At 52.8% G+C, this 22,027-nt stretch overlaps 8 protein-coding genes across 8 annotated transcripts; 5 read left to right on the top strand and 3 right to left on the bottom strand.

Moving 5' to 3' along the window:
- Window positions 1-574: 574 nt before the first annotated feature.
- PG998_015046 (uncharacterized protein) lies at window positions 575-1,015 on the bottom strand (the record flags this gene model as incomplete). Its single annotated transcript, XM_066881862.1, has 1 exon — window positions 575-1,015. One exon carries the CDS (start codon window positions 1,013-1,015, stop codon window positions 575-577), a length of 441 nt encoding a protein of 146 aa, XP_066723060.1.
- A 1,158-nt stretch (window positions 1,016-2,173) lies between these two features.
- On the top strand, window positions 2,174-5,609 carry PG998_015045 (uncharacterized protein; the record flags this gene model as incomplete). The annotated part of the gene is made up of 3 exons (XM_066881861.1): window positions 2,174-2,189; window positions 2,574-3,563; window positions 4,081-5,609. The coding sequence occupies 3 exons, from the start codon at window positions 2,174-2,176 to the stop codon at window positions 5,607-5,609; spliced, it is 2,535 nt and encodes an 844-aa protein (XP_066723059.1).
- Window positions 5,610-6,501: 892 nt separating this feature from the next.
- On the top strand, window positions 6,502-7,928 carry PG998_015044 (uncharacterized protein; the record flags this gene model as incomplete). The annotated part of the gene is made up of 4 exons (XM_066881860.1): window positions 6,502-6,697; window positions 6,775-7,148; window positions 7,229-7,415; window positions 7,501-7,928. 4 exons carry the CDS (start codon window positions 6,502-6,504, stop codon window positions 7,926-7,928), a joined length of 1,185 nt encoding a protein of 394 aa, XP_066723058.1.
- A 981-nt stretch (window positions 7,929-8,909) lies between these two features.
- On the top strand, window positions 8,910-11,563 carry PG998_015043 (uncharacterized protein; the record flags this gene model as incomplete). The annotated part of the gene is made up of 2 exons (XM_066881859.1): window positions 8,910-10,950; window positions 11,061-11,563. The coding sequence occupies 2 exons, from the start codon at window positions 8,910-8,912 to the stop codon at window positions 11,561-11,563; spliced, it is 2,544 nt and encodes an 847-aa protein (XP_066723057.1).
- A 2,752-nt stretch (window positions 11,564-14,315) lies between these two features.
- PG998_015042 (uncharacterized protein) lies at window positions 14,316-16,285 on the bottom strand (the record flags this gene model as incomplete). The annotated part of the gene is made up of 7 exons (XM_066881858.1): window positions 14,316-14,921; window positions 15,264-15,287; window positions 15,631-15,760; window positions 15,811-15,911; window positions 15,968-16,033; window positions 16,091-16,143; window positions 16,204-16,285. The coding sequence occupies 7 exons, from the start codon at window positions 16,283-16,285 to the stop codon at window positions 14,316-14,318; spliced, it is 1,062 nt and encodes a 353-aa protein (XP_066723056.1).
- Window positions 16,286-16,846: 561 nt separating this feature from the next.
- On the top strand, window positions 16,847-17,659 carry PG998_015041 (uncharacterized protein; the record flags this gene model as incomplete). The annotated part of the gene is made up of 3 exons (XM_066881857.1): window positions 16,847-16,927; window positions 17,001-17,195; window positions 17,291-17,659. The coding sequence occupies 3 exons, from the start codon at window positions 16,847-16,849 to the stop codon at window positions 17,657-17,659; spliced, it is 645 nt and encodes a 214-aa protein (XP_066723055.1).
- A 1,103-nt stretch (window positions 17,660-18,762) lies between these two features.
- On the top strand, window positions 18,763-21,046 carry PG998_015040 (uncharacterized protein; the record flags this gene model as incomplete). The annotated part of the gene is made up of 3 exons (XM_066881856.1): window positions 18,763-19,284; window positions 19,326-20,314; window positions 20,485-21,046. 3 exons carry the CDS (start codon window positions 18,763-18,765, stop codon window positions 21,044-21,046), a joined length of 2,073 nt encoding a protein of 690 aa, XP_066723054.1.
- A 313-nt stretch (window positions 21,047-21,359) lies between these two features.
- On the bottom strand, window positions 21,360-21,671 carry PG998_015039 (uncharacterized protein; the record flags this gene model as incomplete). The annotated part of the gene is made up of 3 exons (XM_066881855.1): window positions 21,360-21,386; window positions 21,407-21,559; window positions 21,588-21,671. 3 exons carry the CDS (start codon window positions 21,669-21,671, stop codon window positions 21,360-21,362), a joined length of 264 nt encoding a protein of 87 aa, XP_066723053.1.
- Window positions 21,672-22,027: the final 356 nt, after the last annotated feature.

The raw sequence follows: 22,027 nt of genomic DNA, 5'->3' as shown, positions 1-22,027 counted from the left end.
TGTTGTCGCATCCGTAATGTGAAGCAATGTGCAACTGGTAGAATGACTAACCCATCGACCTGGTGCCAGGACGCGGCCACGATAATGTCTCTTCTTTTCATTTACTTGGAGAATAAGAGATTTGAGGAAGACTTCGCAGCAGCCACCAGCAGCATGACACTGTCAGACGCTCTCATCCCTTTTGCTTCCTTGGAGTGCATTACGTTCACGTCACTCGTCATGGCCGCCTCTAGGCATTATCAGACAAAGGCCAGGTGACCACGATCTACATCCATGAGGCGAAGTTGGTCGTCAACTGCGCATGCTTCGATCCGGCCTCGATCGTGTCATTTTCTTGGTACGCGTCCATCAGATCGGGCTCGCTCGGGACCGGGATGTTAATTCACTACGACTATCCAAATATGCCTAAACTGTCAATCATCTTCGCAAGCTCACAGACTACAGTTTCATACACAGCCTGCTGGAAACGTGGCTTCGCCAGATCGTCTCCGTATCCAAAATCACAGTCAAGACATTTCTTGGTCAGCTCCTGGTATTTTGCGCCGAGGGCCGACACCTGGGAAGAGAGTCTGCATTAGGCACACTGCATCTCAGCATCGTTGTCGTCGGCCCCCGCAAGCAAGGGCTGGTCAACGGCCCCGAAGTCGCAGTCAAAGTGCAACGCGTCGAGGCTCGCGGAGAAATCGTCTTGGAGCCGGAAATACGATAAGTCCTTCGGGGTGAAATACGACTCAAGCCATGGGGTCGAATGAAACTTCAAGACAGCTACCGCGACATCATGCGCGAGCTTGAGCTGGCCGACGTAGGTCAGAGCTTGGTCCGTTGACAGCTCCAGGGCCTGTTCTAAAGAAGCTTGGTTCTTCAGGCGGCAATCCCTTTCTTCATTGCTCAGGTGGAAGGAATGCCTAAATGCCTCTTGCTTGGGGTGCGTATCGATGTATCCAAGATAAGCAGAAGGAGTCTGATGGTGACGGTGGGCTAGTTTCCCACGATCCAAAGCCATGCAGATACCCATCTCCTAGAGGCTCTGTGGTACAATCGTGGGCGTCTAGGAGTCGGCGAAGGTAATTCGTGGCCTCTTTCGAGGACCATCGTTGGATATTGGCGGTGATGGCGGGTCGTTGTTGATCCAATCAATCAATTGTGACCGAACTTGCAATTGGGAAAGCGACGGTGTACTGGGTGAGGCAGAGTAAGTAGGAAAGATTTCAACCTCCCACAGACACATGGAGAAAGTATTGAACTGGCAATGGAAACTTTATTACACACATGATTGAAGCGTTACGTGCTGCACACATGACGGCCATCTTCATGTCGGCTTGGTTGCTGACCGGGATTTGGGCGTTGATAAAGAGTTTAGTGCTGTGCCTTGACCCCGCGCCGCATGAATTGGGCTGTTGCTGCAACAAAGCAGTCGCTAACGCTAGGTGAAGAGCCTTGGAGCTTTTCCCGATCGTGCCGTGTATCACATACTCAGCATCTTTTTGAATGAATATTCTGGCTGGCCCTTGTCATACTACGATACTGGTGTCTACTATACGATAACCAATACGACAATCGAGCTGCTCCTGTCCAGTTACTCCAGTCCCGTCAGCGCGGACATCGGCTCTGTCCTGTATGCCAATGAAAAGACGTCGATCCCAAACAAGCACCTGTAGTATAGCGATAAGGAAGGGGGCGTTGATGAGCTAAAGTATTGTCTCCGTCAAGAAATGTCACACGGGGAAATGGTGGCTTGTGACAACCCCGATTGCATTTACGAATTGTTCCACTTGGGCTGTATCGGCCTCCCGAACGCGCCTCGGGATCAGGAAAAGTGGTACTGCCCGAGGTGTATTATAACAGTACCTAAGGGAAAGAAATAACGTATAATACAGCTCTACCACAAACATTCAGATGAAACAGAGCAGCTATCATAAGCTACGTATACATATATGCAAAAGCAACCCGTTGGAAACAACCACTATCACTGCATTATCAAGCCGCCTGAAGGCATGCTCAAGAAGGTTATGTGAAGTACATTGTCGTCTGGGGATTTATTGATCGCGATAGGCTCCCCAATCTGGTATATTCAAAGCTTTCTGGAATACAGGGTGAGAGTATCGTTACTTCCAATTTTCCATTTGCAGAGGCTCGATGGCATTCATGAATACTTCGCCACCGATCACTAAAGATGGCTGAGGACGGTGGTAAGAGCCGTATTCCGCCATACTCCTCGCGTCCTCATTGGCTCCAAAATATATTTGTGTCTCCAAAGCTGAAGAATCAGCCCAAGGCATTTTCTCACCTAATACTGCCTACAGCTAGTACTTGAGTGCTCGTTTCCCCACCCCCGCTTTCACTAATTTCTCTCTCCATTTATTTCATGATCTTTCGCAACCAGTTTGGCGGACCCGTTCCTCCGCCGCCACGCTGGTAATCACGTTGATGTGTCATATATGGAGTCTAACGTGCTTGAAATCGACAGGCAGGATGGTGGAATCTCGAAAGAAGCTGGTGGGTCTCTGCCTGTCCTTTATTTAGTTGTGCCATAGCCAGTTTCAGGTGATTCAGATATTCTGACGTGTCAATAGCATTGGAGCTCCTATTCGAGACCATCTTAGATCAGCTGGCCAACATCGACTTGTTCAGTGGTCCGACCCTCCCAACCATCTTCATCGTGTATGCCCACGATAATCCTGGGAAGGGAGACGCCCAAGCCAGTGTCGTGCGTCGCATAATCCGCTGGCTAGGGCTTGCGCGATGCAGAATTCTATCCGACAAGTCACCTCTCCAGCCGTTCCCTGACCGACTGAACTCCACCCTTGCTGCCCAGAATATCTTTGACAACCAGTTCCGCATCCTCCCATCTCTCGCTAACCCCTCCGATGCGAGCGACTGGACAGTTGTCGACAAGGTGATCGTTTGCGGTTCCACAGTCCTGCAGCACTACGTGGAGGACCAGTCGGCGGTTCGCTATGTCGAGCGGATTGAGACGGCGTACAAGAGCTCAGGCGGAGAAACAAACCAAATTCGTGATACCGTCGAGTCCAGCGCGCAAGATGACGGCTTCCACCACGTCTTGACGGAGATCGCTTTTCTCAATATCAGGCGACTACACAACAGAGGCGACCACGGTATTATTCCATTAGCATTAAGTGGAGATCTTCCCGGCACCTACCTACCTGGATGCATCGAGAACTGCGATGTCGTCCTCAAGCTGGGGCAGGGTAACATACTGATAGAACAGCACCGGCTGTTCTTCCAGTTGCTGAGCAACGTATACCCGCATATCCATTCAGAAATCGAAGAATTCAAGAGATGCTACAACAAAACTAGCACGCAGCTTGGAGAAGAGGGAGCAACTACTACAGCCAAGGCCAGAAGTATTATCCTAGGACAAGTGCACGGCGCATCTAAAGATCTACTGAACCAAATCAGCAACGCCATCCGAGTCGCCCGGGGAGAGGAGATACGCCTCCAGAGCCAGGAGGATCGAGAGGTTAAATGCCTTCAGTTACTTCATGGCATGGCCCCTCTGCCCTATTCTGACCGCAAAGACAGGAATCCCGTTCGAGAGAAGGGTACCTGTGAATGGGTTACAAGTCACCCTAGATTTCGATCTTGGCAAGCTAGTACAGCGCCGGGGCTCCTGTGGGTGTCTGCTGACCCTGGTTGTGGAAAGTCAGTCTTGTCGAGGTATTTGATTGACGAAGTACTTCCGAATTCTGCAACAAGTACAACATGTTATTTCTTTTTCAAGGACGACTTTGACGACCAACGCAACTTTCTTAACGCTTTACGTTGCATACTCCATCAGCTTTTCTCACAAAAACGCTCACTTTTGCACAAAGCCCTTGACCGGTTCCTGCGGGATGGTCAGATGCTGTCCTCGCCCACCGCACTTTGGAACATATTAGTTCACGCCGCCAACCATAATGATGCTGGAGAGGTCATTTGCATCATTGACGCTTTGGATGAATGCAAAGAAACTGATAGGAGGATTCTGGGATCGTTTCTCAGGGAGCTATACGTGCACCCGGATTCGGACACCCCCCCGCTTGAAATTCCTAATAACAAGTCGCCCCTATCACGATATAGAAAGAGATTTTCGTCTTCTCGAGGAGCAGCGCCCCACCATTCGCCTTGCCGGAGAGAATGAAGCCGAAGTGCAAAAGATTGCCAGAGAGATCTATATCGTTATCCAAGCTCGGGCAAAACAGCTGAAGAGGACTCTCCCACTCGAAGACGGGGACTACTGTACTCTACTGGATGGAATGACCCGCGTGCAGAACAGGACCTATCTATGGGCGACTCTCGTCTTTGAAGTTATTGAAAAGGCTGTCGAGACAACTAGGTCGGAATTAGCGGCCATTCTGAACGAGCTTCCTCAGGACGTGGACGAAGCATACGAAAAAATTCTGTCGAGAAACCAAGGCCGAGCAATAACTAAGGCAAGAAAAATACTACAAATCATCGTCGCTGCAGAACGTCCCCTTACACTAGATGAAATGTCTACAGCGTTGGCCGTCGAGGAACATCTAGAACGCGGTGGGGGTGTTCAGCCTGAGTCGGTGGAGAGGTTCTATCGGACAATCCGACATCTTTGTGGGCTTTTCGTCATAATCAACGACTCCAAAATCTATCTGATGCATCAAACTGCAAGGGAGTTTCTAGTCAAAAAGCCAGTCACGACCGCTGCTGAGCAGACCTCCTCGCCAAGACCATTTATTTGGCGACATTCTGTGGACCTTTTGAATTGTAATCATTTTCTTGCGCGCATTTGCATAGAATCCTTGTTACTCGGAGTTGTATCCGAGTACGCAGCGGAAACCTGGATGTTACATTTGCGTGCCGCAGGCAAGATGGAGGGAGTACAATCATTACTGCCCCAAGCACAGCAGCTTTGCTACAAATACGCCAATTCTCCCCATGCTATACTTAAATCAGTACATATCAAGTATTGTGAGCTTCGTCACTACCCTGAAGGGATGACCGCCCTAATGGTAGCCTCGACATATGGCTTGGTTGACGTTGTTCAGCTCCTTCTGAAGGAAAAAGCAACAGATGTGCAGGCTATGACCACATGGCCCCCAATGACCGCTCTGGCATGGGCCTGTCGGCTTGGGCACACAAATGTGGTAATGGCTCTCCTGTCTGCGATGTCTTGGTATACCAGGAGACGCATTCTACGACGTCGAGTTAAATACTTTTGCTCGCCGCTGTTGACCGCGGCCGAGCACGGCCATGCCGCCATTGTTGGTCTACTCCTGAAGGCAGGGGCATCAGGAAGGACTTCAGCATCTTATAATGAAGAGACTGCGCTCCACCTTGCGGCGATGAACGGCTATACAGAAGTTGCCAAAGTACTTCTAAAGGCAGGGGCGCGGCCTAACGCCCGGAACGCGGACAGGACCACCCCTCTACACTTTGCAGTGTTAGAGGGCTCTGGGGCAATTGTGCAGCTTCTTCTAGAATCAGGGGCGCATCCTAACGCCAAAACTAAAAGGGGGCATACCCCTCTACATCTTGCAGCAATAGAGGGCTCTGAGGAAGTTGTGCGGCTGCTTCTGGAATCAGGGGCACAGCTAACGCCCGAACTGGGGGTGTTATGGGTACGATCTAGTTGATACTGCTCTACGTCATACCCCTCTGCATTGTGGAGTGTTATGGGGCCGCAAGACAGTTGTTCGGTTGCTTCTGGAATCAGGGGCGGATATAGAGGGCTTTGAGGCAGTTATCCGGATGTTTCTGGAATTAAAGGAGAATGAGGAGGCAAATCAAGACGGGTCGCTAGAGGCTTGGCGTCTAGCTATAGAATGGGGCGATGAAGCTATAGCGCGATTGCTTCCTCGCCACGAGGTGCGAGATACCAAAGGGTGGATTAATGTGAAGAGGTCTATTATGGTAACAAGGGAGCGGATCAATCTGAAATCAGATCTTGGAAGGGAAGAGGCTGTTAGTTTGGGACTGTTGAATCAGCTAGCTAAAAAGGTAGGTATTATACGCGAGATTCAGGAATAAGCAAATTCATCCGAAAGGAACACATCCAGCCTAATAGAGCACTAAATTTGGCGCGTTGCATTGGAGTGACTAGTTTCCAAATAGCTACGGGCGTCCGTCCAAGTTGTGTTTTGCCCAAGTAGTCAGTTCGAACTATAAATACTGAGCAACATGGCGACTTTTACAGATATCACAATCTGTATAAGCATTTATGAAGCTGTCATAGTCAGTGGCATCAAGGAATTGGGGCTGTTCAACGTCCAGATGCAGGCAGCAGGGGTGGAAACGCCTTCCCCTCCGACCAGGGCTCTCAAGCCCAGCAGACTAGGCCGCTGATTGACAGCTAGCCCGCATCTAACCAGCAACATATAAACACGTACAAGGTAAGCACTATGTTTCCCGTCGCACATCTCTTCGGTTGCTCAACTATAGATTATATCACGGGAACCTTTCATCAAGTCCATGGCTCCTGCAATCGGGACTTCATTGGCGTCATCCGTCAGCCTAATACGCAACAGGATGGCCAATGAAGCCGGCGCAGCATTGGGAGGCCAATGGGTCAATCCCAGCGACATCTTGTCGATATTGCTCCTTCTCGGCCCCGACACGGTTCAAAAGGCTGTCGCTCAGCTGTCCGGGCGCGCGATAACGCCCGCAGCTTTTTCATTTGGCTGGGTGGGTTACGCCATCACCGCCCTTGCCAGCCTATTCGGCAGTGAGTTTTCATCACAACTCGTCATTATCTATCTATCTGTTGGGCTGATGTCTAACGGGACTGACCGATGGCTGTAGCTGGGTTTCTCATGCCCTCAACAGACGTACCAGACATAACTCTGGTCGGCGCTCAATCAGGCCACAGCCGCCCGACACGAAGCTGGGTCTTAGGGCGGCTGTTCCGCGACGCCCACCATCGCGCGACGGCGGCAACCCGAACCCCCGGGCGCGCCGCGGACAAGGCCGACGAGACGTGGGACGCCCTGCGGGTGTCGGTCTACCGGTTCGACGAGGAACCGCGGGTCGCGCACGGCGTCCCGAAGATCGACCTGGTGTGGTGCACGGGGTTCGTCGTCATCGCCGTGCAGACTGTGCTCTCCATCCTGCCCTGGATCCTCCACGGCGACTGGACCCCGTTCCTGATTGCGGCCGTGGGGAACGTGCTCGCGCTTGTCGGCGCGTCGATGCCGCAATGGCGGGCGGAGAAATGGGCCTGTCCCAAAGACGGGGGCGCACCGTGACGCTGACGCAGGGCAACGGCAGCCGGTTCGCCATGGTCATTCTGGGGAGTAAGAAGGCTGGACTCAATCTTGAGGCACTTGCTACGGCTGTGGACACATCGCATCCTAGCATTCTGACGCGGGCTACTTCTGGAGTACTGGCGCTTTGCTGGCTGGCTTTACTTGTTACGGTGGCTGGTGTTCAGGAGCACACTTGGTGTAGGTTGCTTTCTATCTATCAAAACTTCACCAAACGTCATAAGTCACGAAATTGGCTAATGACAGAACCGTATTGGATGCGCAGATCTACTAGCAATTGGCTTAATTGGCAGCATTCAGAACTTATACGCCGTGGGCTCGACCCGAAGTCCCGGCGCCATGGGCATCCAACTAGAAGAAGTCGAAGTCTTTCGCGGAAAAAAGGTCATCGGTGTTCTCAAAGACGTCGAAAAAGCATACCCTCTGGTCGGCACCTCCCTCGTCGGCCTCTTCTTCCCGGGCTCACTACGAGTGGCAGAGGACAAGGAGTTTGAGTTCTGGCAGGGGGCGTTCCAGCAGCGGTATGCGCCGAATAAGCACGGGCGGTGTGTTGGTGTCGCCCCGCCTGAAGCTGACAGTCTCAGCCAGGGCCTGCCAGAAAAGCCCACTGAGGGAGGGGGCAAAAACCGAGGTGGTCAAGTGCTGACCACAGGCACTTCGGACATCCCTGCCAAATGCCTTCATGATCGCTGATCCTCGAGTTTGGCAGCTTTCTGAGTCGCTGGATCTCAGGAAGTATATATCAGATTTGCGTAATTAGACCTGGTGAATCCGCGGTACTTTGTGTGCTGCTTGCCAATGATTGACTGGGACGTTTTTCCAATTCTATTTCTCAGCTTGAGTGTCTCGCTCTACGCATCTCATTAAAGCCAAGGGTGGGCTTGGTGGTGGAGATACATGCCGCCAAGTCAAGACAAGAGTCATCTATTTTCAGCTCATGGCCCCCGACAATGGTCAGCTCAGAGACAAAACGCCCCCATGCGAACAAGCAGCTCAGCGCATCCCTCCTCGAGACAGCCAAATCAAAAGCAATTTTTGCCATGTCAACCTCTCGAAATGGCGGAACCAATTTGACTGACGTCGTAACAAAATGAACCTTTCTGCCTCCTTTCCCATTGGTCACATGAACGTCCGGTCTCTTAGATTGACTTCTGAGCTTGCGTTGCCTGTTTGCGCCCTCTTCATCGTGGTTTGAAGAGAACGCGTTATGGATCATGTGGCGTATCCAGACGGCGCGGCTTTGGACCCCCTCGTCATCCCTTATGTTTGCGACAGCGATTCCCTAGCCGATTTTGATTCAAACGACTTCCAAGGTTTCCCAGTGAAGTCTGGATGGGTTTCTGAGCCAAAGCTCAATGAAAATGGCAGCAAAGGTGGCTGGCTGGCCTGCAGCTCGCCCGAGCTCGCCCGTCGGGCGCAGGTCTGGCTGTACTTTGGCTTTCTGTCAGCATTTGTGGATCTACCGATCCGAGATGTTGTGAGCATCATGGTCACAACCTCAGAGGGCGAGACTCGAGTCCTATGTTCTGCGGCGTTGCCAGATCTTCTTCGGAGAAGACAGCACATATTCAAAGCACCGAGTGGAGGCTCCTCTGTACGAAAGAAAGAACGGCAGGCTTTGCATGCGAAGGATGAGAAAATCCGCCTTCTCAGAGCAGCTACTTTGTATAGTGAATGCCTCGAAACAGCCCTCTCACAGGATTCGGGGTTCCATCTCCTGACGTCTATCGACTCCAGATCATTTCGTGCTCGATTCGAATCCTCCTGCAAACTCTGGGCTGTGCTAAGTTCGAGGATCCGACCACCACGCTGAAGCGGCTGGAGACCCACAGCAGTACTCCGCGATATCCCGGGACCTCCCACCGACGCTGGCGGGTCCCCAACGCGGTCGTCATCAAGAATAGGATGCTTCATTCTGGCTGGTGCCCTGCCCAGATCCACCAGCTGAGCCAAGCCTACTCCTGCTCGGCCTTGTACTTCTTCTCGGGCCTGCCGCGGCGCGAAGCCGTCACGCACGATGGTTGCAGCAAGGCCGAGTGCGTCGCGTACAACGTTGACTCCTCAACATACAAGCAGGCCCATACGGAGCCTGGGTGCACCTGCTGGATGAAGGAAGTCGATACGGCGGAGCTGAGCGCGCGGATCATCCAAGGCCAGCTTCCGATTGTCGTGGCATCGGTGAAGCCTGACGGAGATGTGGATTTGAAGTTGGAAAACTTCAATTCTCGTGCAGGCTTCGTCGCCATTTCCCATGTCTGGTCAGGCGGATTGGGAAATCCGCAAGGCAACGGGCTTCATATGTGCCAATTGAAAAGAGTCATGGGACTCGCCCGGGAGAGATTACAATCACGACCGTCATGGCTAGGGGGCGCAACAGGAAAGGTAGCCTTTTGGCTCGACACCCTTTGCATACCAGCTGGCGAAGGCCCAGGCGTCAAAGTGGCTAAGGGTATCGCAATCAACAAGATGTCCGTCATCTTCAGCGAAGCGACGGCAGTCATGGTCCTGGACCAGGAGCTCCAGAAAATCGACGTTAAAGGCATGTCCTTCGCGAACACTCTAGCCCACGTGCTCTGCTCGGCCTGGATGATGCGGTGCTGGACCCTTCGGGAGGCCAGCCTGGCGAACAATGCCTTTGTCCAGTTCCGTGACGAACGAATGCCACTGAAGCTACCCCGACGCAGTGCCAATTCCCGGACGGGAGCAGACAATGCGCTGCTCGCGGAGCTTGGCAACTCCCTACTACTGCTGGAGGACGTGAGCTGGAAGCGCCCGGGGCGCAAGGCCATGTGGAACCTGCGGAAGCTCGAGGTGCACCAGGCCTTCGCCTTCGCGGCTACGTGGAACAGTTTCCTGGGCCGATCGACGACGAAGGCCAAGGACTTTTATCGGAACTTCAGCGCCATGCAGGACCTTACTGCCAGCTCCGTCAATGAGTTGTTGCCCCGGCGTCTTGACGATACCGCCGGAGGTCACGAGAGCATCATGAAGGCCATCCTGAAAAGCCATGCAACCTTGCCTCTTTCCCTGCTTTACCTGGAGACAACCCATGCTAAGGCCTCTGGCTCTGGTGGCTCGTCGTTTATCCCGGCCTTCCCGCCAGCTGAGAGACTTGATGCCAGTCTCGGGTACATGAAAGTCTTTTCCGACTACCTACTTATAAAGAGGTCTCAAACACCAGTCACATTGGACCAACTACCCGATGGGTTCCTTCAGAAGATGGCTTGGCATGAAAGGTTCGCCATAACGGCAAATGCTAAGCTGAATGCAGCTTTCCCCGATATGGCACCAGAGATTCCTATGATTGACAGCATATGCTTTGAATACACAGCTCTGGCCCCTATTCTTGGTCATACGGTCTTGGTGCCCGACTGCGAGGGTAGTGGTTATCAATATTTGCACATTGACAGCCACTTGACTAATCCAAGCTCTGATATGGACACAAATGAGCAACAAGTCAAGTACGTTATCGTTTGTCCGGACCTGAGACAATGGCATGACCACGCGGAGTGGTACCAATGCCGGGGTGCGTTGTTCAAGAAGACAAAGTCTGCTGGCACTCGGTACGAGTTGCTGTATCTTAGGTCAGTGCATATCTCTCTTGGGGAAACCGGAGTTGGCGTGAAAGCCATGACGCCGGAGAAGACCCTATCAAACGAGAAGGAGTACATCGCGGGCTTGGTACCTGAGGATGTCAAGCTTCTCGTCCACTGTGGTAAGTGCTACTCATCTCCTTTCCGTTTGAAGCCTTTTGGGGGCAAATCCAAAAAGGTGACTAATCCGTCTCGGCCCCTTCACCAGATATATCCTCATGGCCAAATGCAGAGCACTACTTCGAAAGCCCAGAAGAGCCCCTATTCCAGCACGTGCACGGTCAACTGATCGGACTCACCCTCCTACCAGTGCAACTCGGCTGGGTCCTCTGGTTCATCGTAGGCATGGCCCTGAACGTCGGACGCGTCGCCATGTCCATCATCTTCATCGCCAAGGTCCTGCTCACCGCCGCCGAGGCCATCTGGTACACCCCCATCGCCGAGCGCATGCAGCAGCGCTTCTGGGTCGAGGACTTCAGCGGCGACGACCCGGACACGGCCGGGTGGCACGCCTGGGAGCTGAGCCTGCTGTACCCGAGCCTCCTGTTCGGGCCGCGTCGGTTCCTCGCCGGACTCGCCGCTCTGGTCGTCCTCGGCACGCTCACGCTTACCACGTCGGCGGCCGTGCTGGGGGCCCGGTGGGCATTTGGGGGTTCGCCATGGTCCTCTTCGAGGTCACGGTCCGCACCGGCGGCTACCTCTGCTGGACTTACGGGATGCGGACGGGCTTGGTGAGGAAAGTGGTCGATGCCTTGGACGTGTGGTGGCTGCGCTTTGTGGCTTTAGTCTTGGATCCCACGCGCGGCGGTCATGTTACGCGGGCGCGGAGCCACGAGCCTTACCGGGACGAGTTGGATTTGAATCCTGAACTGTTTGTCTGGGGCTGATACGGGGGAGACATGAGATCGTCACGTCCCAATAAAAGAGAGAAAGACCCATCCCGACTTTCTTAGCAATATGAACACTGTTGTTGAATTAAGCATGTGGCTTTGCTGTGGCACAGGTAAAGTTTCTCCATCTCGTCTTTAGACTTTCGCCTGTTTGCCACCCCCTTTGCACACACACAGCGGAGTCTATTTCCGACAGTAACAAGCAACTTCCAGTGGGTCGGACGATTTAGAAATTCTGACAGTATATCTTCAATACTGGGGCGCGGAATAGGGGCGACGACAGCCTTGGTGCCATGTCACATTCTTGTGTATGGATTGTCAAGTAGTCACCTAATTGGAGGAACAACAAAGCGGTGGTGAGATCTTGTGATTATAGTCAGCCCATATGGGTGCCTCCTTCCTCCAACTCCTACGTTTTGTCATTTCCCCTATCTTTCACATACGAAAGCTGTGTTTGCGCCTGAATACTTTCCACGTAGTCATCCATCCATTATGGTGATTTTGGAGTTGTTGGCCTTTATGTTATTGGTGTTTGTCTCATTGATATTTTGATAGGGATGAAGCCCATCTTTCGTGAATCATTATTTGCCATCTGTATGATGAGGAGTCTTGCTTGGGTCCTAAAGCTGATGAAAACAAGGAGACTTTCAGATTGACGCAGTATTAAGGATGAGATTAGACATTAGTCACAGTAGTGCAGTTGTAATAGATTCATGCATGTTTGGCAAGTAACTTCTCATTCGTATGTCAAACTAAGTAGGCCATATGTGACAGCACCCTTGCAACTAATGGCACTATAAGAATGATGTGCCTTAACTGGTCGGTAAGTGCAACTTTTCGAATGTCATTCAAGCCCAAGATGTAATATAATCGCAGTGAATAGTTCTATAATGAGTACCCTCCTATTCGAATACCGTTTATGTCTGTTTCATTTTATCCATCTTCTGATGACCAGGAATAGGATCAAACCCTATCTACAAAACCGTCAAAGTTGCTAGCACCACCAACAGGGCTGCGAAGCAGACTCACTTTCTGACTCCTTCTGCCACGACGGAGTCTTCCGCTCGTCGGGAGAATCCCGAAATCCGTCGCTCCGACATGATCAAGAGTCAACAAATGCACGGTCTCTTGCACGGTCTCGGTTGGGTTCGGGAGGTCCACGCCGCAGCACAGGGACTTGAGACCATGGAGGACGTCCAGTACCACCCTGAGATCACACTCGCTTTCGGCCCTGCCCCAGTATTTTCCCCTGCTCCTTCGGTTGCCGCTCCTTCAACCATCCGCCGCTATCTCGGCTACGAGATCCTGACAAAGTGCAAGTCAGGCTCTTCCTGGAAGCTATATGGCGCCCTGGTTACATCCATGAAAAACGGGGATCGTAGGGCTTGGTACACACCCACCGGTCACAAGAGCTGGTATCATGGTATCATCCCCGAGTTCATTCATTATGGAGGAGACTCTCCTTCCAGAAAACGCGGAGCGCGCCGCCATTTGCATTCTGGCACCCTGGTTCTACAACACCACCGACCCTGTTGCCATGGCACAACAGTACGATCTTAGCATGTCCATCTCATGGAGAAGAGATGCTTCCGTTGATGCGTGACGCTCATCGTGGCCAAGAACGGCAGCCTGGTAGGTGAGAAGACTCAGCAGTACCAGGTCGTATTCTTCCAGCCTCGAGGCTGACACTAACCCTGAACCGCTCCCCGAACTGCTGGACAAGCCACCGCCGACAAGGAGGCCGCGTAAGTTCTTCTGCTTATACCTCACGACTCGGCCACTAGCTAACTAACAGGTAGCAGCGAAGCTGAGTACAAGGGCGAGTTATGTGAGCTTGTCCAGAACTAGACTAAGGCCATCAAGCGTCAGACCGAAGCTATAAAGCAGCAGACAGCTGTTATGAAGACTTTCGTGGATAGCCTGGAAATTCCCCAGCAACGCCTCGCCGCTGTCCTCTTGTAAGATGGCACTTCAAGAGTTTGTCTCTAAGCAACAGGTATTTCACTAAGTGGATGGATATACCTTGGAGTTGGCAGATATCAGGGACAATCAGTCCCCCCACGACGCTGTTTCAGCTATTCCAGCGACTCATTGACATCTCCGCCGGGGATGCCGCGTTCGCTCTCTACATCTGTGTAGTAATTACCACACAAGGCACTCAGCAGATCAGGAGTAGTAAAATGTACAAAGCATAGTAACATTGTGATACCACGTCATAATATCTTTGTGCCCATATGCATGTATAAAGAAGCCTCAGACATCATGCCTTTATGCATTCCTCATTGTGAAGCTACAAGACAATGCAGATCGTTGGGATGCCTAACGGTTCTCCCTGTTTGAATCCTTTGTTCCCGTACAATGCACATTACTATCAGGACTGTCCTAGAAATGGAGAGACCACTCTGTCGCATGGGTATATAATTGTAGAACGGCCCCTGTCATCGACCATCCTTAATTCATGAAAGCATAGAGAAACGATAGCGCCACTTATTTCCCACTTCTTACTCTGCTTGAACAGCCATGTCTTCTCCTTCTTCCACCCCTCCCTTTCTAGCATACCCCGTCCCTCCCCCGCCGTCCAACTCCCCCGCCTCGATCTACTCCTCCCCCGGCAAGGAGGACGTCGACCCCCTACGAGCGAGCCGCCGACGAGCAGCAACACCCAGAGGACGTTCGTGGTGGAGTGCGAGAACAACAAGTGCCCCCTCGTCGTCCACGGCGTGCTGCTCCCGAACCGGGCCGAGGTGCGACACAGCACCGCCGGCGACTGCCCGTGCGAGGGCCCGGACCGCGCCCTCGTCTGCACGTGGATGTGGTGGATGGCGCACATGTGCATGAACCACGGCTTGATCACCGAGGAGCAGGCCAACGCCATCGTGGACCTGACCCGCAAGGACTTGCACTTGGACAATGCATGGGTCACCTTCTTCGGCGAAGAGGGCATGCAGAAGACAGAAGAGAAAGACGAGTGGGTTGTCGTGGAGCGGGAAGAAGAGGGTGACGAGACTGCTGTAAAGGAGGATGCGGAGGTCGAGGAGGTAAACCCGGCCGTGATTGACGCCGACATGTTCAGGGCGGTCCAGGCGGTGACGAAAGGGTACTGGTCGACCAAGATCATCAGGGTGGAGGACATTTTGGAATAGGTAAGTAGTGCTGTGCAACCTCCTGGTGATGACAGACGGTACATATGTAAGTTGATAATGCTATTTATCTGTATGCCATCGTGGCTCGTTTTTCTTGTTTGGTATCCAAAGGGTTTTATCAGAATTAAACACATTTATAGACGCTCTCGGCCAAGAGGTGGACGATTTCTACTGTCGTTCTTGATGCTGTGCCGGTAGCCCTGGTTAGCCCACGATACCTTGGTTAGTCCGCGACACTTAGTTAGCCCACGACACCTTCGTTAGCCCATGACACCTTGGTTAGTCCACGACACCTTGGTTAGCCCATGATAGAAGGTCAACCAAGTCAGTGGCCTCTCCCTCGAACAACTCACTGGCGTTGAGTACGACAAGGTTTTCAATCGACAGCGTGGGGCGACTTACCTTATCGGTGACGATGAAGAGCTCCTGCGCCAAACAAATACAGCAGTGACTTGTCGCTTTGTCGACTACAAGTCAATGCTCGCAGCCATCCGTACCTGGTACTGCTCCTCGCTGCCGAAGAGTGAATCATGATTATTATACGTCATTATACCATTGGAAACAGCTGGAAATGCTGGAATATTGCAAGGGTTCACAAGTAGGTAATGGTTTGTGGTACATTTGATACGGTATCTATAGAAGACATTGATTCGGCATCCATAAGTCATATATTTCCACACTGGACTTCCAAAACCTCGTGTTGACAAGACGGCAACCTGTAGGGGCAGTGGAGATCTCAATTTCCGGCGTATGGAGCCAGTTGCTGTACAGCAGAAGCCAAATGACCCAAGATAGAGTCAAGAGTCACATTCTGGCGCTCGATAGCCGCAGTCTGGCGCTCGGTAGCTTCGGTCTGGCTTCGAAGAAGCTCGTGCGTTCGTTCCTTGTATTGGGCTTCGCTGTTATTTATTAGTTACTCAACTATGAGATATCAAGATCAAAGACTTACGCAGCCTCTTTATCATTGGTGGATGATGTATCAGGAGAGGAAATCTGCGGGATGCTTCTGGCAGCGTCGGTACGGAGAATGCAGATGAAATGGGGCTCGGGCTGAAGAAATGAGTTAGATTCGGTCGCGATTTAGATGTTAGATGCCAGGGACTTACATGCTCGAAAAGATGTCTTCGCTCGTGATTCAAGGCCTGGAGATTGCCCTGGGCGGCTCCGGTGGGCTACCGAGATGTATTAGCTCCAGGCCTGTAGGGGATCAAGAACAGCTTGTTACCTACAGTGAAGCAGACCAAGTTACGCTTACGGCATCGGCTGCACTTCGAGGTGCCAGCTAATGTTGGTCATCAGAGGAAGCATGCTTCTGGTAATCATAAAGATACCAATGACTTACCGGGTCCGTTAGTGCAGACGCAGTCACTTCGAGCAATCATATCGCGGGCGCAGGCCGCGCAGATATCACGAGGTTCAGCCATGGTGGCAATCCTGAAGGGTGTGGCGGCCGAGTTTGCGAGTGGTTGTGAAAGACGAAAATTCCGAACTTATGAGGGCTGTCGAATCCAGTTCTGGAAAGAAAACCTGATTTGCATGCTAGCAGCTCTTGGTTGGGATGTGGGAGGTTCTGCTGCTGGGCGTGTTGATTGTTGGGCAGGACAACATCATGGGAAGGCTTCTTTCTCAAGTGACCATGAAGTTAAGTCGCGACTCCGGTCAGTGGCAGTACCCGGTGGTTGCTTAGGCGCACCTACCTGCCCCGTATCCCCCCAACACTTGCATTCACTCGACCATTGTTCCCTTATCTCTTGACTTTGGCCCGCCCACCATCAACTCAACATCTTGCAGTCCCTTCTTCCTTCCTGCGAGTTTCACATCCATCACTCTCACTCCTTCCCCCAAGACAAAGGCAGTCACCCACCCCTTCGACTTCGCCATTCCACCCGCATCCAAACTCACAGACAACCGGTTCATTCGTCCCTTCCTTCGGAGACCAATCCCATCCACTGTTCGTATCGACTTCCAGTTCATCCACCAGCACTATGGCCTCGTATGACGACTTCAACCCCCGCGAGCGTGAGCTCATGATCGGCGCCTGGCACACGGTCGATAGCATGAAAGATGTAAGAGCCATTCCACCCAGTTCATTTTCATTCATTTCATTCTTCAAGTCTCATTCATTAACATTGCCCGAAGGTGCAAATCGACGGCGAGAAGCTTGCCCGCCTTTGCAACTTCAACACGCTTAAGACGGCCTCAAACAATTGGGGCAAGGTCAAAGGCAAGATCGATGATGCAATCAAGAAGTCAGAGATTGCCCAGCTGAACGAAGCTGAGTCCATGGTCGCTGCCATGGCCTGGCAATGCACCAAGGATGCAGTAGCCCCCAACGTAAGTGCCATCCTTTCCTACCATGACAGCATTCATGCTTTTGCCATCGCCTTCCTTCTCCCCGGGCCTGCCGCTAATCATGCTGGGCACTCTAGTACAAGCGAATGGTCGAGCTGGACATCACCAAGACAGTCAAGACCGCCGGCAACAGATGGTGTGACTTGCGGAACAAGTTCAACAAGCAGGCCCCTGGCTCCGACACTGGCACGGCTCCTGTCACGCCCGGCTCTTCCCCCGCCAAGAACAAGACCCCCAAGAGCAAGAAGTCGACGACCGGTACCAAGCGCAAGGCTGCTACTACTGAGAAGGACGTCAGCGAGACTCCCAGCAAGCGGGCCAAGTCTACCCCCCGCAAATCAAAGCTGGCCATGCAGGCTGCTGCCACATCTGTCGACGAAGGGGCCGAGGACGTTGCCAAAGATGTCGCTGAGAACCAGGAGCTTCTTGCCGAGGCCGAAGCTTGATGGCATGTCTTGGATCTTCACATTCTTGAGGCTGGATACATAAGTGGTTGGATGGACGCCATGTTCTTACTCTTAGCTGGATATCGCGTGTTATGTTCATGGCGGATCGATATTTCTTCGATTCTACTACTACTACTACGCGATACTACATAGCACGCTAATTTCTTACTTGTTCCCAACGCTCCCTCATCGGCATTTGTCCGGCATTAATTACCCCAAGTGGTGTGGATGCCCCGGTGAATTTCCGCTGTGACCCCGGCAGCCGAAAACCCCAAATAGTGATAAATATTCTCTATACTTCTGACAACACCCTGATTTCTAATTAGTTCAGTTATTCCAGTCACTTTATAACCTTTAATTCTAGCCTCTTTATCTTAATAACATTCTAGATAATTTTAAAAACGATAATTACCTATAAATATTATTATAACTATTATAGGTATGTACCGCGAGATTCTTTTTGTAATAGGTACTTTATTACTTTTAGGCAGCATCACTGCAAGCAGTAACTTGTCACAGCCCCCACCCCCAACCCCCAAACACCCCAACACCCTCATGAGAAGAAAAAGCTGGATGGACAGGGTACAAGCGGTGCGGACCCGGCAGCAGCATGGAGGACCACGAGGACAGGAGCATTTGCATGAAGTAGACAACCAAGTCCCCAGTAGTTAAAAGGCTCTATCTCCCTTTAGCTGGCCCAGCCTGGTAGACCCGTTTCTTACTCCTGGGTACTATACGATCTAGTACAATAATTCGCCTGAAGACTGCGGCCCCCACATTGTTTGCCTAACCCCTTGCGATGGGGGCTAAGTAATATAACTCGGTGAGACATCTTAGACCAGTGAAACCCGGTGTACAACACTATTTCCTAAATTTAGTACCGTCATGACGTAGAACAGACCCAATGATTAGCCCTTCCCACAGGACAGGCTCCCAGTATATGCACTGCCCATCTCACATCAAAGTGCCTACTTTTTTAGCCTCAATGATGAAATATGAAACATGCACAACGAAATAAATAAGCACACGACAGTGCCACTGATCAAGAACACAGTTTGGCTCCATTGAACACTACACAATTATCTAAGAAGCCATTCGATAATATGTCAGCAACGTTCTACCCACTACCTAATACGCCGCCTGGCCACTCTCATCATCCGCCCAGTGAGATTGAGCTACGCAATATTCCATCTGACCCTTCAATCAGTAGTAGTATCCATGACTCTGAAAGTATCGATGAATATGGCACGCACTTCCAAGCCCCGGTCGATACAATATCCGGCCCGGATCCATCGCCAAGTCAAGTCGAAGTTTGCTCAGGGGGCATCACCAGTCGGCCGGAAGATAACGACGAGATCGAGTCACTGACTGAGCCTCGGGCACAGTATCATGTCTTCCGTTACTGGAAATGGGAACTCGTCTCTATGGCGGTAGCTATCGGTCTCCTTCTCGCCATCATAGTCCTCATATCCCAATATCACAACCGGAGCATTAACGAATGGACCTTTCCCATCAATCTCACCACTCTCCTCGCCCTCCTCGCCACCATCTTCCGGACTATTATTCTCATCCCCATTACTTCGGTTATCTCGCAGTCTAAATGGGACTGGGTCGGCCGAGACCAGGTCCGTCTACTAAGCGATATCCAGGATATTGACATGGCGAGCCGGGGCCCTTGGGGGCCATCTCCATCATCCCCATGGCTGCGAAAGGCAATATCCCGGCCCTGGTAGCTGCCATCACGTCTATCCTGACCCTGGCCACCGCCCCGTTTGTTCAGCAGGCGGTGATAACGGTCGAATGCGAACGCACGACCCAAGGCGCGGCAGCCGTGCCGTATGCGCATTTCGTGCCAAGATCGGGCGGCTATAGCAACCCAGCAGGTTCTCCAGTTCCCGGAGAGGGATCGGTGACGTCCGCATACGACACGGAGCTCATGGTCCAGTCATGCCAGGCTGGACCTGACGCGCCCGACAATCAGATCCGGCCCAGTTGTGCGACGGGGAACTGCACATTCTCTGACGGCGACCCGACCGAGGATGGGGATGTCTCGCACTCCACCATCGCGATGTGCCACCATTGCCAAGAAACCAGCTCCTTGCTAATAATGGAAGAACATACCATAATAGGTGGTACCCAAATGGCCGCCACATCACCTAACGGGGGCTATATAGGTCCTCTATACGATACGGTAGTCAATTCAATCGTAGACACAAATCTCACATGGGCAAAAAGCATCATGGGTACACCCGACGTTAGGCGACTCAGCGATGCCGCCCTTCTCAATGTTACCACACTGGCCAAGAGCAATCCGGGCGAGTACTTATCCGTGACCTGCATCCTCTATACTTGCCTGCGATCTTACCGCAGTTGGATACAAGATGGTCAGCTTCACGAAGAAGAACTGGCCTCGGCACCGGCCTCGCCCGACCTCCTTAGCGACCCATATCCTAACAGTCCCCGCTCTATGATGAAGCACCTGGTCGCGGTTAAGTTGCCGTGCAGGGCGGGCGGTGTGGTATATGCGGCGCAGAACATGTCCGCGGCGCCAAATCCGACGCAGCTGTCCTTCTGCGAGACGCCGGATGATGGGGGCGCTTGCCAGACCCGGAACGTCTCGGCCCCGGAAGCGTGCATCTACCGCCAACACGGGCGGTTCGCCCATGCCATGCGCCGGACCTTAGCGACAGCCTTCTCGGGAACCTGCGGGAACCCAAGGGGGCGATCTCGTGTAAGGGCGCCCAGAAGAACGGGGGCCCCTTTAGCTCGACGACGAAATGGCTTTTGGACCTGCAATTCGGCGCGAACAACTCGACGATAAATAGCCCCTACGGTGACTCGAGGTCCAGCTTCCTGCGGATCGACGAGCGGTTCGGTGCCTTCGCCGCCGCCGTGTCTCAACGGTACCGCGCGAGCTTCGGCGCCCAGTCGTACGGCCTGAACCGGGACCACGACCCGGCCGACGGGCTGCCGGCGGGCGAGGTGAGGGGCCGCGCCGCGCAGACGCTCTCGTGCACGTCGGCCCAGCTCGCCTGGATGGCCTTCCCCGCGGCGCTCGCGGCGCTCACGGCATCGCTCCTCGCGTGGGCCGTCGCCCGGAGCTGGGCGCGGAGGGGAGCACAGCCCGTCTGGAAGGAGACCCTGCTGCCGCTGGTCCTGTACCGCGACCGGCTCTTGCTCGACGGCGGCACGATGGAGCAACTGGACTTGAACAAGAGGGGGGTCGCCGGGCAGCAGCCAGTCATGGAACTTAGTCAGATGGCTGCGTCGGCCAGGAATGTTTCGGTCCGCTTCCGGTGGAACGAGCCGTCTTCTGCAGAGAACGGGCTCAAGAAGAGAACGAGGGTTTCATTTGACGTGGACTCTTTGCTGGAAGAGACTGGATGACTGACGGGATGCAACGCCACAGCGAATTTTGGAATTTTCTTGAACTAACCGTTCTGACATTCGAATTTCTTTATCTGTTTTTTTATATTTTAATTATGATGACTAGGATCTAAGTAAACTGTTCGGGAGCTTCATCCGAGATTCGATAACTACGTAGATTTATCCTCTCCTCCAGACTCCAAGGAATCAAGTTTGACTTGAACCAGATCCATAGCCCCCGTGCGTATCGCCTAAGCGAGCGGCGTGGTATCGGAAACTACTGACCCATCGCCGCCGGCGACCTCTTCGCCGATCCCTTCCGTCGCCGCATTTGCTACTTGCTCTTCTTCTTGGCGAGCGTCTGCATCCGGCCCCCCAGACCCCGCGCAGGGCGATCGGCTTCACCGCCGCGTGGCGCAGGAACACCGACTCCGTGTCCAGGGGCGCACCCCGCCGGACGAGCTCGCGGCCGAGCCGGACGACGAACTGCTCCCGCGCCGCGGGGTCGTTGTCGCGGTGGGAGCCGTTGAACCGCTAGGCGTACGGCACGATGACAGCTCACCGTTATCGCCACAACGCGGTATTTGCGAGTAAGCTGATCGCAGATTCCATTCCACGACTCGACCTTCTGAGTCGACGCTGACATTGGAATGAACCCCCTTTGCTACATCTCTACAAAAGACGTCGGATCAATCTTTGGCTCGTTGGAGGAGGCCTCCTGGCAAATGGGTGTTGCGTATCAGGCATCGTAGGGAACCCCTTGTCGACCGAATAAAACGGACGGAGGCTTGCGATCATGGCGAGGAGTTCAGGAAAAACGACCTCTCACTGGATCTCGTTATTTAAAACTACATTAAGGTACCTTTCCATGGGCCAGACGACATGGTGTCCGAAAGCGGAACTTGTCGACGTTCCAGTAAGGCAAGGGAAACGACTTCCAACTCGAAGCTGATCATGTCAATCGACATCATGATTGATCCAAATGAGAAAATCAGCAGATCT

Source organism: Apiospora kogelbergensis, assembly GCF_038363985.1.
Source record: "Apiospora kogelbergensis strain CBS 113332 chromosome Unknown utg000019l_segment0_segment0, whole genome shotgun sequence".
NCBI lineage: Eukaryota > Fungi > Ascomycota > Sordariomycetes > Amphisphaeriales > Apiosporaceae > Apiospora > Apiospora kogelbergensis.
The sequence above is the reverse complement of the archived record's forward strand: the minus strand, read 5'-3'. Positions and strand labels throughout refer to the sequence as shown.